At 40.1% G+C, this 14,312-nt stretch overlaps 1 protein-coding gene across 10 annotated transcripts in view; it reads left to right on the top strand.

Annotated features, from left to right (window-relative positions):
• eps8a (EGFR pathway substrate 8a, signaling adaptor) overlaps positions 1-14,312 on the top strand; it is a 140,976-nt gene that overhangs the window by 100,149 nt on the left and 26,515 nt on the right. For all 10 annotated transcript variants that reach the window (XM_078419936.1, XM_078419927.1, XM_078419934.1 and 7 more), the window contains 6 exons: positions 1,630-1,694; positions 2,101-2,262; positions 7,882-8,031; positions 9,636-9,718; positions 11,157-11,296; positions 12,715-12,788. In XM_078419936.1, the coding sequence (XP_078276062.1) occupies positions 1,630-1,694; positions 2,101-2,262; positions 7,882-8,031; positions 9,636-9,718; positions 11,157-11,296; positions 12,715-12,788 (674 nt within the window). The remainder of the gene's footprint in view (positions 1-1,629; positions 1,695-2,100; positions 2,263-7,881; positions 8,032-9,635; positions 9,719-11,156; positions 11,297-12,714; positions 12,789-14,312) is intronic.

Below are 14,312 nucleotides of genomic sequence, written 5' to 3'. Positions count from 1 at the left end.
TAGAATGAGCCTAATAAGCTCAACTATACTTTCCATTGTTGCATTATTGTAAAAATTCTCGATGCTTGCAACTGTCTGCTGATGAACTTATTGCATTACATACAGATATGAACTAATGAAGGATTAATTTCCACTTAATACAGCTTGTTATTCACTGTCCTATTGAGTTTCCACTGTACTCAGCACTGAAATGATTTCAACCTAAATTGAACCCTATTTCATGTCTGTGTCAGTGGCATTTTTAGCCTGCTTAGCTTAATTTTGTTTAGTTTAGAGATACAGCACGGAAACAGGCCCTTCGGCCCACCAAGTCAGTACGGCCCAACGATCCCTGCACATTAACACTATCCTACACACAGTAGGGACAATTTACATTTATACCAAGCCAATTAACCTACAAACCTGTAGATCTTTGGAGTGGGAGGAAACCGAACATTTCAGAGAAAACCCAAGTGGTCACGGGGAGAACTTACAAACTCCGTACAGACAGCACCCATAGTCGGGATCGAATCCAGGTCTCTTGCGCTGTAAGGCAGCAACTCTACCGCTGCACCACTGTGCATGGTTAAAAAGCAAAGCATTATTTCCCCAGTGTCTCATCTGTTACGCGTAGTTTTCTGTGAGAATTTGTATGCTACCATCCAAATAATGACACGTATCTGTTGTCAGCACCTTCTTTTACTTGTGCTACACCATCTCAGAAAATGCCCGGATGTTACCCTCCATTCTCCCCTCTTCTGTCTTCGAGAGCCCGCGGTGATGACATCTGCAAGCATGAAGAAGCATGCATCCAGATGAATGTGTATGGCGGCCATTATACGTCTTGTACTTCCACTACTTGGATTTTATCATATAGCCACTCTTCTAATGACAAGAAGTGAAGTAAACGTGTGTGCCTTTCCTCATTTCCTTGCAAACAGCAATCTTTAACAAATTCTTTGCTGGTTTAAGATGCAGAAACCATCAATTTTTAATTTTGCATTTAAGCTATTGTTTTGATCCAAAACTGGTTTGACACTAATGCATGGAAATGCTTGACTATTTGCTGGATTTCATGGCGCAACTTGTAATTAAAGCAAAGCTGACATAGACCTGTGCTGCCCATGCCCAGTACTGGTAATTGATTTCATGGAATTGTTCATTTTCAGGAAAAAGTACAACGTATGAAATTGGATCTGCCGGAATTGCAAAACAGGCACATTACATCAATTGCATATTGTACACTGCACCAGATGTCCATCTTTATTGGCTGATAGAACTAAATATATGATGTCTATTCTAATTTTATCCATTTTGTTTCCCAATGCAATTTCTATTCCTTCCCAAACTATTTAATTTTGATAAGTTGGACCCATTAGAACCTGGTATGAATTGTTGAAGATCTGCAAGCATTAAAGCCTTGACTCCTCTGCTCAGAGATTGTTGGTAGAGTCTTAAGTCGCTTTGGATATTCATTTAAAATTTATCTTTAATAGGAATTATTTAACAAGTAAGCTTTTAAATGGTGCTTTAGTAGCTTTTTGCTTGGACTTTGTTAAAGGGAAGTTAATATGAAACGAAGAATTGCATTTAAATGACCTGAGAACCTGATGAATGGAATAAAGTTGTTGTATTTTTTGAATTCTACAGAACAAAGAAAAAACTATGCAAAATCAACTGTTGCAATGTCAGAGACTTCACAGTATCGTGTTGAGGTAAGTGGATTTTTAAGTTCTGTCAGATTTCCTGCAGCTTTGCTTTATTGGTGTTACATATTTTTGGTGTGTGATCTTTAATTAAAATAGACTTCAGTTATATTTGTACATGCATCTGATACTATTTAATGAGTATGTGCTGTGATGTTTATGATATAACGTAACTAAGACTTGGAGTACAAAAACATAGATATCGATTTCTTCATGGAAAGCTTAATGCCATTGATTATTGGTATGTCAAAAATGATTCCTTTCCAAACAAGTTTATATTTGGTGCCAGAAGAACAATTGGAGGATTCAAATGTGACCTCATCTCTGTGAAATAAGATGCTATAATATAGTTTTCAGACTGAAATTGTGAATTATTTTCCACACTTTAAAATAGTAATTCCTGTATTGAAAATAGCACTTGGCAACATTTATTGTCGATCGGAAGGATGCCATGATAACAGTAGACGATGGCATAAGGAAACTAAAACTGCTTGATGCAAAAGGCAAGGTTTGGACCCAGGACATGTTACTTCAGGTAGATGAGAAATCCGTCAGCCTGGTTGATCTCGAGAGCAAAGTAAGTCTATTTTTTTAATATAATGATTTGAGAATCAATTGACACATTATTTACTTTGATGCACCAAAATAGCATTCTCTTACTTCAGTGAGGCTGCCATGATGCGAAAGAGACAGATAATTTGTAAACCTGTTTTGTCTAAAATCTATCCAACTCAAATGTGTCTTTGATATGTTTGATCAGTTTGATGCCACAAACCAGGAATCACAATGTGACCCATGAGAAGGTCCATTTGTTAATCAAAGTTGCTGAAATAATAATAAATGTCATTTAAATTGTAATGTATTATAGATAAATTTTGTATTACAATTTTACACATTTTTGATATTAATGCATTTTGTGGCTTAATTCTTCATGTAAAATTGATATAAAATATATTTGTTAATCAAAGTAGTTAATTTGCTGAAATAAAATAATAATAAATGTCATTTAAATTTTCATGTATTATAGATACATTTTGTATTACAATTTTACACATTTTTTATATTAATGCATTTTGTGGCTTAATTCTCAATTAGGTAAAATTGATATCAAATAAATGTAAAATTGTATTATAAAATCTATTTAAGCACATTATAATTTAAATGGCATTTATTATTATTTCAGCAAGTTGAGATGCAAATATCCTTTAATTTTATACTTTATTATATTTCAAATGTATGCATGTATTCTTTCAATTCCAATTATCAATACAGGAAATGTTATTTTATTAAACCCTTATAAAAAATATATACTATGTATATCATGTGTAAGAGATATCTGTATTGCTCATAATGCAGTGCACATCACCATCTATAGGACAGTTGAGTGTCTGCATTTAATTATTTAAAAACATTTAACTTTACAAACCGAAATCTAATCCAAGGTGTTTTTCAATCCTGTCTACAGGCATAAGTTGAGTTGTCTTGTGTTTGTGACAAAAGGTTCACGGTTATTTGAAATGAATTTTAATTGGCCACAAAATGTAGATTAAGGATTTAAAAGTGAGGCATACTCAGAAGACTGGTTGTGCAGGAATACATTTTGCACTTGTACCTCAGAGACAGAGAACTTCTGGTTAACTATTCCGAGCAGTATTCTGTCTTTCCGTAATGATCACTGGCTATTTAACAATTTGGTAGCATAAACGATGCTTTGGCATCACATTGTCAAATGAGACTGATGCTCTTTTATTCCCATGCTCCCGCGATATAAATAGTGGACTTGAATTTGCTGCGAGATGCTGAAGTTTCTGTGCTAAACTGTTGGGATTTCTCTGCTTAAGTCCATGATTTGTTGCACAAATGAGGCGGTTCTAAATGTTCTGCCCAGTATTTTCCTAACATCATTCTGACATTGGACTCCTTATGGTGTCCAGTGGTGGAATGAACCTCCCCAGTGCAGGTCCACCACAGATTTTCCAGCAACTGGTGATCCGGCTCTTTTAATCCAGACAAATTCACGAGAGCGGACTTGAAATCTCCCCAACCCCCTGGAAGTCTCCCCGAAAATGTGGCACCTAGGTCGATTGAGGCGGCCAATCTCGTCCTTATTGGGATTGTAAACTACCCAAGTGAAATATGAGGTGCTGTTCCTCCAATTTGTGCTGTTCCTCCAATCACTGACAATGGAGGAGGCCCAGGACAGAAAGGTCAGATTGGGAATGGGAGAGGGAGTTGAAGTGCTGAGCCACCAGGAGATCAGGTTGGTTAAGACGAACTGAGCGGAGGTGTTGAGCGAAACGATCGCTGAGCCTGCGCTTGGTCTCGCCGATGTAGAGAAGTTGACATCTGGAACAGCGGATACAATAGATGAGGTTGGAGGTGCAGGTGAACCTCTGCTTCACCTGGAAAGACTGTTTGGGTCCTTGGATGGATGGAGTTCAGTAATTGGATTCAGTAATTTCTGTATTAATTGAACTTCTTAAAGTGAAATATTTTGAATAATGAAGCTAGATTCTAACAACTATATACTTGTCACAAAGGAAGCTTTATGTCTATCATAACGAATGGGGTAAGAAATAGAAGTCAGAGAAGCTCATTCAGCCCTTTGTGTCTGCTTGCTGTTTAATAAGATTGTGGCTGTTGTTTTACCTCTGCGCCACTCTCCTGCATCTTCCGCACATATCTTGGTTTCCTCAATAACTAAAAAATGTGTGTATGTACTTTGCTTGGAGTCGCACTTCACAATTGAACGAGCATTACTGTTGGTTTAATCAAACTGCAGAAAATGAACTTTACACATTCATGTGTTGGTTCTGGGTGGTTCGACAGCAGTGAAAAATAATCGAGACACAAGAAGTTGCAGATGTTGGAAACTCGAGCAAAACACAAAGTGCAGAAGTAATTCAGCCAGTCAGGCAGCATCTGTAGAGGGAACGGACAGACGATGTTTTGGGTCGAGACTACTTCAGTTTAGTTCAGTCTCCTATCACATTTGCCCGAAATGCCATCCCTTCCATTAAATAAAATTTCTGTTGGCTTCAGTACGTCAATAGTGCTTTATTTGTCTCTATTCAACTGCATAATGAGGTTCTTTTTACATATATTACACATGCAGGCAACACCATTTTTGGCGCCATTATTCAAAGTTCAAAGTCTGCTAGGCCCGCACACACGATGTACTGGAGCACTTCCCGCAAACCAATGCCCCTCTCCTCTCCTCACCCGGCCCTCGTTGTGTCCTGGGGGCGCCACCTGTAGCCGACTTTGAAGGTGCTAGAGCCATTACCCCAGTTCACCCTCCTACCGGCCCTTGCTCCTCGCGTCGGACGTCTCCAGCTCTCTCCCGGTTACGCTGACCGGCTCGGTTGTCTTGGAACAAAAGGTCAAGGCATTTATTTTATCCTGCGAAGTTCATTTTTTTGAAGTGATGGATTTGATTAGCAGCTATGATATGACTGGAGATGAGAGTGTATGGGAGAGGCTGGGTTTAAACACGAAAGGCATGGCTTGCCAGAAGCCATCAAGGTTATTGAGTTCCTCAATACAGGAGCTCCTCAGGGGCTAATAGCAACTAACTTTACAGATCAACTTAAAACTGAGTGCTATTGCAGAAGCTTGCACATTATTCTTGAGATTTCAGGTGAATTGTTAAACATGCAAATCTGTAGACTGACATCTTCTAATGAGTATTGTTCCAATCAATGTTAAACACACGTCTTTTGATTTATAGCCAGAGCCAAAATCTGTATTCAGTCTTCTGAACCTCAAAGGGATAGGAATCCATGTTGCAGTTCAATTTGCTGGAGTGCATTGCTGAAGGGTTCTTGAGCCGTTGTTTCTCTCATTCATATTAAATGTGTGGCGCTGTGGGCATAGCCACTGCCTCATAGAACCAGAGACCCGGGTTCCATCCTGACCTCGAGCGCTGTCAGTGTGGATTTGTACGTTCTCTCTGTGACCGCATGTGTTTCCCCCGGGTGCTCTGGTTTCCTCCCACATCCCAAGGACGTGCGGGTTTGTAGGTTAATTTGCCCTCTGTAAATTGACCCTAGTGTGTCGGGAGTGGATTAGAAGGTGGCATAGCATTGAACTAGTGTGAACAGGTGATCAATGGTTGGCATTAACTCGGCGGGCCAAAGGGCCTGTTTCCGTGCTGTACCTCTAAACAAATTGGGGAGGAAAAGCTTGCCCTTTCCTTGAGGTACCTTTCACCACTTCAGTACAAATAAACAAAGCCAATGCCTTATTTTTGAAAGGTTACCTGTGTAACATTTGTACAGGGACTTACCTAGGTGCAAGCTTCCACAAGGAACATGGTGATTATCATTGGACAGTTTGTTCCAGTGGTTTTGATTAACAGGTGAATATTTGTCAGGATATCTGAGAGAATGTTTCTGATCTTCTAATGGTGTCATGGAATCTTTCACTCTCCCACTGAGAGAGCAGACAGTTTCCCAGTCGCTTATTAATGCAGTGGAATGTCAGTCGAGACCTTCACGCCCAAGTGTCCAGAAGGGGACTGGAAAACATTGAATTTGGACTGTTATGCTGTGTCAATAATTGGTGAATGCGTGACTGCACTCTACAATCCGACTTTTCCAAAGAACTATGACTTTGAACTAGATTTTTTTATAAAAGGGTAGCAGCAAAAGAACAGTGAAACATTTTTTACAAAATACATTAATTATCTTGGAACACTTTAAGGAGCCCAAGAGTCTGCAGTTAAAACAAGATGCATTCTTGAAGAAATATTAATGGCTTATAAAGTACTGTACAAATGGACCTTGCCTATCGAATTACAAAATACTGAATAGGTAGCAGTGGGGGTGGTATCATGTTTGTATGTGTTATTTGAAAGGTTAATTACAGATGGGCACTGTGCATCTAAAGATAAAAAGACTCTCTTAATAATGCACAAAGGATTTTATTCTGCATGTTAGTTGGGATGAAATAAGGCAGGGAAAGGATTTCAGAAATGGATTGGAGAAAGCAAAGGTTGCGATAAAATTGGCTTGATGTGGAATGGGGCCCTCTCTACATTGGAGATGCTGCTATTTGTTGTGTAAATTAAGTGATTTATTAAAAGATACAACATGGACACAGGCTCTTCGACCCACCAAGTCCACGCTGACCATTGATTACCTGTTCACACTAGTTGTATGTTATCTCACCTTCTCATCCACTATCTGCACACCAGGGGCAATTTACAGAGGTCCAAATAACCCACAAATACACACGTCTTTGGGATGTGGGAGGAAACCCACACAGTCGTGGGGAGAATGTGCAAACTCCACACAGACAACACCCGAGATCAGATTGAACCCCCGTCTCTGGCGCTGTGAGGCAGTGGCACTACAGATTTGCAATGGGTTGTTAAATATCTTTGGATGTGTAAAGATTTGAAATTAGCCCTGGGCAAGGAAAATACAAGAGTAAGGTTTGACATGCGTCTGGAGATGAGCCAGAATATGTGGGTGGGTGTAGTCAGAGAAGTCTTAAACAATCAGTGCTAAATCTTTTTCCCAGGATAGAAATCTCAAATGCTAAGAGGGCATGGCTGTGAGGTGAGTGAGACAAAGCTTAAAGGACTTCAACTTTAAATCCTTTAAAGGATTAAAAGAAGATGTGTGGAGCAAGTTTTTTTATACAGAGGTTGGTGAGTGACTGGATAGCACTGCCGGGGAGGGCAGTTGAAGCAGATACGTTAGTGGCATTTAAAAAGACTTTTGGATAGGTATATGGATACATAAGGAGTGGAGGGATATGAGTTATGTGCAGGTAGATAAGTGATGGTCTTGCCATCATGTTCAGCACTGACATTGTGGGCAGAAGACCCTTTACTTGTGCTATTCTGTGTTCTCTATAAAATGTACAGAGCAAATGGCCACAACTTTTATGTGTTGAATTAAAGCTGCAAGGGAAACACCGAATCTCTGCAGACCCTTGTTGCGTGGATAGCTCTCTGCTGGTTTCTGCATGATTGGGAACATTTTAGATTTCTATGGGTGAGGTAAAGAAGAAATAATGCCTGAGATTAGGTAGATAAGCAAAGAGGATTGATGGAAATCTGCAATGCTTTCATTTGAAAAGGGAGAATTTGGGCTTTACTATCATGGTGATAATTCAGAAATAAATGTTATAGTTTCCTTCATGGTTTCAAGGAGAACAAAAAATGTTCCTTGCATTTTCTTTATAGAATGAGTTGGAGCACTTTCCCTTTAACACAATCCAGCATTTTCAATCTGTCATGAATGCCTGTAACTATGACTCCATCCTGGCACTCGTTTGCAAGGAACCTGGCCAAGGCAAACCAGATATTCACCTTTTCCAATGCGATGAAGTTAAGGTTGGTCAATCTTTTATTTGCAACTGCATTCGTTTGATTCTTTATTCGTGTTACCAGTCTGCGCTGGACATGAAAATAGTAAGATGCATTTAATGTTTCCACATCTACTACTGCAAGTAAGAGGGGTTGGAACGTCGTCATGCTTTGCACTTATAGGGATTAAAACAAAAATTGCTTTGGGGTTTTTGTACTACTTTTTTCACCCCTGCTTATAAATGATCTACTTCAATGAACAATTTCCTCACTGGTGCTGGTCATCACTTATCCAAGATGTATGTAGGTATTTCTTTGAAGACCCCTGCCAAACGTGCTCTGAAATAGAGGAGGGAAAAGGGGAGAGTGACCCAGGTGCACTTTAATTTCGGTCGTGATGGCATTTGGGCGAATTGCCTGGAATAAAAAGGTCTTACTAACCTATTAGTCAAAGAAGTTACCGTGAGTTGTAATGTGCTTAAACCCTCTATACTGGGAGCTATGGTTTGGAGTATTTGCTTAATCCGGTACTGTGTAGCTATTAACAATAGCAATTAACTCTTTGTTTTACTTTTACAAATAATGAGCAGTGCCATTTTGTAATGCAAGCATCGAAAGAAAGCAATGTGTGAATTATCCAGAGCAATCCATAATCATGTATCCAAGATATTACATGTTTAACAAATATAAATTGTTTAAAATTGACGTACCTATTGATGCAGAAACCTTTTGGGCTTAGTCAGTGTCCCGATTTGCTGCCTTTCAAATGTGCTGGTCATAATTACTGGGTCGCTTGCTTTAGTAGCGTTAAATTGGTTCAATGTTTTTTCCTCTGAAGCTGCATATCACGATGTAATCAACTGAAATTTTATTAAGTGACTGATTTTCCAGAAAGGACAAATTCTGGCATTGATGATGTATGATGACGCAGTAGTTCAATTTAGTTTAGTTTAGAGATGCAGCGCAGAAACAGGCCCTTCGGCCCACTGAGTCTGCGCCGACCAGTGATCCCCGCACACTAACCCTGTCCCACACACACTAGGGACAATTTACAATTTTTACCAAGCCAATTCGCCTACAAACCTGCATGCCTTTGAAGTGTGGAAGGAAACCCTGGAGAAAACCCACGCAGGTCTCGGGGAGAAGGTACAAACTCCGTACAGACAGCACCCATAGTTAGGATAGAACGCAGGTCCCTGGCACTGTAAGGCAGCAACTCTACCACTGCACCACTGTGGCTATGCTCTTTAACGTACATTTTTAACGTGTAGTATTTGGAAGATCTCACCATGATCGCAACATGTTAGTCAGTACTCATTTTTAATGGAACTTGGATAACTTCCAAGATTATTTTCAACAGTGTATCAGAAAAAGGATTAAATGTCTCAGTTGTTAGTTCAGGCATTGCTTTCTGATATCTGAAAGGAAAAAAAAAGCTATAATGCTATCTTGCAGTAAAATTTAAACCGTTCAATAAAAGGCTCTGGGTTTATTTGAAAAGTAGCACAAACTGAATACTGCACTGGAGTTGGCAGCTGTTGAATGGATGCTCTTGTTCAACAAATGAGTCCCACAAGGTTAGTGAAGAAGTGCAATTAGAGGTTTGAGGTGTCACCGATGCTGTTTTTCAGGCTGAAATGATCCACGCAGATATCGACAGTGCAGTCACTGACAGTAAAGGCAGCAAACAGAAGAAGAGGCCCAGTACTCTGAGGTACAAAGACACACAAATGTTTATCATTTGCACTATTCTTGGTCATCTCTTTGGATTTCAATTTAACAGTAAGCTGCAGATAAACAAGGAACTGCATGCGCTGGTTTACAAAAAAAGACGCAAAGAGCTGGAATAGCTCAGCTGGTCAGGCAGCGTCTCAGGTGAACATGGGTAGGTGATGTTTTTGGTCAAGAACTTTCTCGGACTCATTTTTTGAATGAATCTGAAGAGTCCCGACCCGAAACGTCACCTATCCATGGTTCTCCAGAGATGCTGCCTGGCCTGCTGAGTTACTCCAGCACTTTGTGTCTTTTCTTAAAGTAAGCTGTTTCTTCTCTGAACACATTTGTGATGCTAAAACTGTGGACTGATTAAATACTGGAGATTGTTGACGTGCACCTGTTTGGACAGAAAATCATGAAGCACATGAAACTGGAATCTTGATCAGTTCACACCGTTTCTTCCTCTTTGCAAATGGGTGCCTCTACAATCACTCTGCTGTTGGCTTGATGTGCCCGATCATCTGGAACAGCAAGATTTAAATAAGATTTTTCCACCTTACTCCCCCCTACTCTAATCATCTGAAGAATGGTCCCGACCCAAAAATTCATATATTGATTCGCTCCATAGATGCTGCCTGACACTCCGAGTTCCTCCAGCACTTTCATTAGGTATTGGAGCAGAATTAGGTCATTTGGCCCATCAGGTCTACTTTGCCTTTCAATCATGGCCGATATATCTTTCCATCTCAACCCCATTCTCCTGCCTTCTTCCCATAACTCCTGATATCCTTACTAATCTAGAATCTGTCAATCTGCACCTTAAAAATATCCATTGCCTTGGCCTCCACAGCTGTCTGGCAATGAATTCCACAGATTCACCACCCTCTGATTAAAGACATTTCTCCTCATCTCCTTTCTAAAAGTACATCCTTTTATTCTAAGGCTATGGCCTCTGATCCTAGACTCTCCGACTAGAGCAAACATCCTTGTGTTTTGCTCATGGATAAGTTGTTTGATCTGTATTGTATTTCTTAATTTGAACTTGATTTTAAAACTAGGATGGGAGCTTTGGTTTGGCGTATTTGCTTAATCTTGTGCTGTGTTGCTATTAACAACACTGTGATATTATTGTGAAGTATAATGTACTGAATATAGAGTCATACAGCGTGGAAATAGGTCTTTCGGCCCAATTTGCCAACATCTCCCAGCTACACTAGTCCCACTTGTCTGCATTTGGCCCATATCCCTGTAAACCTGTCCTATCCATGTACCTGTCTAACTGTTTTTTAAACGTCGGTATAGTCCCTGCCTCAACTACCTCCTCTGGCACCTCGTTCCATACACCCACCATCCTTTGCGTGAAAAAGTTACCCTTTCTTCCATTAACTGTTTTCTGGGTCAGGGGCATTAACTCTTCTTACTTTTTATCGTTGCAGAATGATTACAGATGCCGATAATTCCTGCATCCCCCCACCTCCAAGAGCGCCTGCCCCTGTTCCACCAGGCACGATCACACAGGTGGATGTTCGGAGCCGAGTAGCAGCCTGGTCAGCTTGGGCCTCACCTGCTGAACAAGGTGATTGGGCTTTCTCACACACACACTGATACCTCCTGGGCATCTGTATTTTGTACAGTGGGGGTTTCCATGGCTACTTTGGCACTATGCCAGATCACAGAATCCAAAAAGGTAGTTACGAAAATGCTGTGAAAATGAAAAAGAAATTGAAAGAAAGGTGAAACAATTTGAACTGTAACTATTGTATCACAGCTGGGAGCGAAATTTTATAAATGTTCGGCATCAAGAATGGAATGCGATTCATTTGGCCGCAGCTATTCCATCATTTATAAAAACCACCTCTGTCAGAAACCATTGGCCGTAGCCACTCTTGCTCTGAGTGATTCATATCATTGCTTGTGTAATGAAAGTTATTAACAAGCTCTACTCAGGAAGCATGCCAACATGCATTTAAGCCTGAATGAAATTAAGGTTTGGATTAACAAATGGCAAGTAAAAATTATAATGACACAAATACCAGACAATAAATATATCAAAGTCTACCAGCCCCTCGCATGTTCTAACCTTTGCTGAATGATGAAGGGGAATTAAAGTGTTTTGCAACGGGAGATCAGGTAGGTCCTGACGAACTGAGCGAAGGTGTTCAGCAAAACGATCGCCCAGTCTGCGTTTGGTCTCGCCGATGCCAATCATTTAATTTCCCTTCCCATTCCAACACTGACCTTTCTATCCTGGGCCTCCTCCATTGTCAGAGTGAGGCTAAATGCAAATTGGAGGAACAGCACCTCATATTTTGCTTGGGCAGCTTACAACCCAACGGTATGACTGTTGATTTCTCTACCACCGAAGTCGTACTAGCTTCAAAGTCGTCTTGTTGAGTCTCATTGTCTGTAACTCGTTATCACATTGTCCACAGCTAACAATGGCCCGTTTCCTTTCTCGTTGTTACTTTTTTGAATAGCTTTCATTCATTTGTTCTATATCACCGTCTATATCTCTCGTTTCCCTTTCCCTTGACTCTGTCTTGATCCGAAACGTCACCTATTCCTTTTCTACAGAGATGCTATCTGACCCGCTGAGTTACTCCAGCTTTTTGTGTCTATCTTTGGTTTAAAGCAGCATCTGCAGTTCTTTCCTACACATCTATGTGTATTGTATTTACAGTCCTGTTTCATTGTTCTGTTATCAGTACATTTGGCAATTAATCACTCTTAACTCTCTTGACTGTTGGCTCAAGCTAGCCTCTTGGTAGAACAACCCTCTCCCAAGATTTGACTGTCTCCATCTTGCTATATCTTGTTTTAACTGAACAGGAAAGAGGTTGGGAATTCTGTGGAGAGTGACATCCTTCTAGTGAAAACATATCAATTTTACATTGAATTACAATAAGACAATCTCATATTGAAATGTCAGTTTTCCGTAGATAGTATAGAATTATGTATGTAAGTCCTTCTATTAAAATGCCATGTTCTCAACAGATGAAAAACAGAAGATGGTTCATGAACCAGAAGAAACCCCAGATATGGCAGCGGTTAGAATTGATAGAGACGTGGTATGAACACTTACTAAAAATTAAATAATTTAATTTATTTTCAACAGTTTAGTGTTTGAGCAAATATACTGTGGAAGCATTTAAAATATTTTCATATTGTGCTTGTGTATATCAACAAGTAAATTGATTTAACTTTGTATAGAGGAATATAGTTGATGTGATCACCCGTGGGATTTCATTAATACAATCCCCCACTCTAGTCATCCTGCAAGTTTCACTGTTCGCATCCATATATCCCTTCGATGTCACCTCTTCCACAGCCAACAGTAGATTATTGTGGCATCCACCTTTACTTGGTCATCAATGCAGGCTCTGATTTGTTCTGAACCTTTTCATACCTCTAGTTTCCCTCTCCCCTGACTCTGTCTGAAGAAGGGCTCTGACCCGAAACGTCACCTATTCCGTTTCTCCAGTGATGCTGCCTGACCTGCTGAGTTACTCCAGCGCTTTGTGCGTATCCTTAATGCAGTGCTTGTATAAGGTGATATACTTAAATGATCATTCTGAAGAAGGGTCGCGACCTGAAACGTCATCTATCCATGTTGTCCAGGGATGTTGCCTGACCGCTCCAAGTTACTCCAACATTCTGTGACTTTTCTTCCAGTTAAATGTGGAGTCATTATGTATTCCTAATTTACTATTGCAAATTTCAAAAATCAAGAATAACCTAAGCACAGGTTATATATTTTAATCACATTTTACAACATAATCTATTGATTTTATTTTGAAAATGCCTGATCTCTTATGATCTCAGAAGTGAATTAATCATGGCCTGGTTCGCACTTGGACACGAGGCACTGTGCTCAGGTTTATTAGTGTTTACACAGAGAGGATCTGGGTATTACCTGGTCCCTCTGCATCGGGAATTACCAATGACACAAAGCAGGTTGCTGCATGTACGTTTTTTTTCCCCAATAGTTGCGATGATCTCAGGACTGAGTGTGACTTTTTATTTATGAAGCTTAAGAGTACAAGAAATGGCAAGACTATCTACTGTTACCTGCTTGTCAGGAAAAACAACTTCCACGTAGGAACGTCCTTAAAATAGAATATTCTGTTTAAAAGTGACTCAGCTGGTGGAGCTGCTACCTCACAGCGCAAGAGACCCGGGTTCAATTCTGACTACGGGTGCTTTCACTGGGGAATTTGCACATTCTCCGGGTGACCACGTGCGTTTCTTCCGGGTGCTCTGGTTTCCTCCCACATCACAAAGAAATGCGGGTTTGTTGGTTAGTTGGCCTATGTAAATTGCCCCCTAATGTATAGACCGTGGATGAGAAAGTGGGATAAAATAAAACCAGTGTGAACTGGTGATTGATGGTCAGTGTGAACTTGGTGGGTCGAAGGGCCTGTTTCCACGCTGTGTCTCTAAAATGAAAACTAAAACTAAATTCATTCAGACTGATCATCGATCTTTCTTGATACCAACTGCAAACTGATGTAACACAAATGTATTTATTCACAAAATGCTGGAGTAACTCAGCATGTCGGGAGAGAAGGAATGGGTGACGTTTCGGGTCGAGA

This window comes from Rhinoraja longicauda, chromosome 23, assembly GCF_053455715.1.
Source record: "Rhinoraja longicauda isolate Sanriku21f chromosome 23, sRhiLon1.1, whole genome shotgun sequence".
Taxonomy (NCBI): Eukaryota; Metazoa; Chordata; class Chondrichthyes; order Rajiformes; family Arhynchobatidae; genus Rhinoraja; species Rhinoraja longicauda.
Note: the sequence above shows the minus strand (reverse complement) of the source record. Positions and strands in the feature narration are given on the sequence as shown.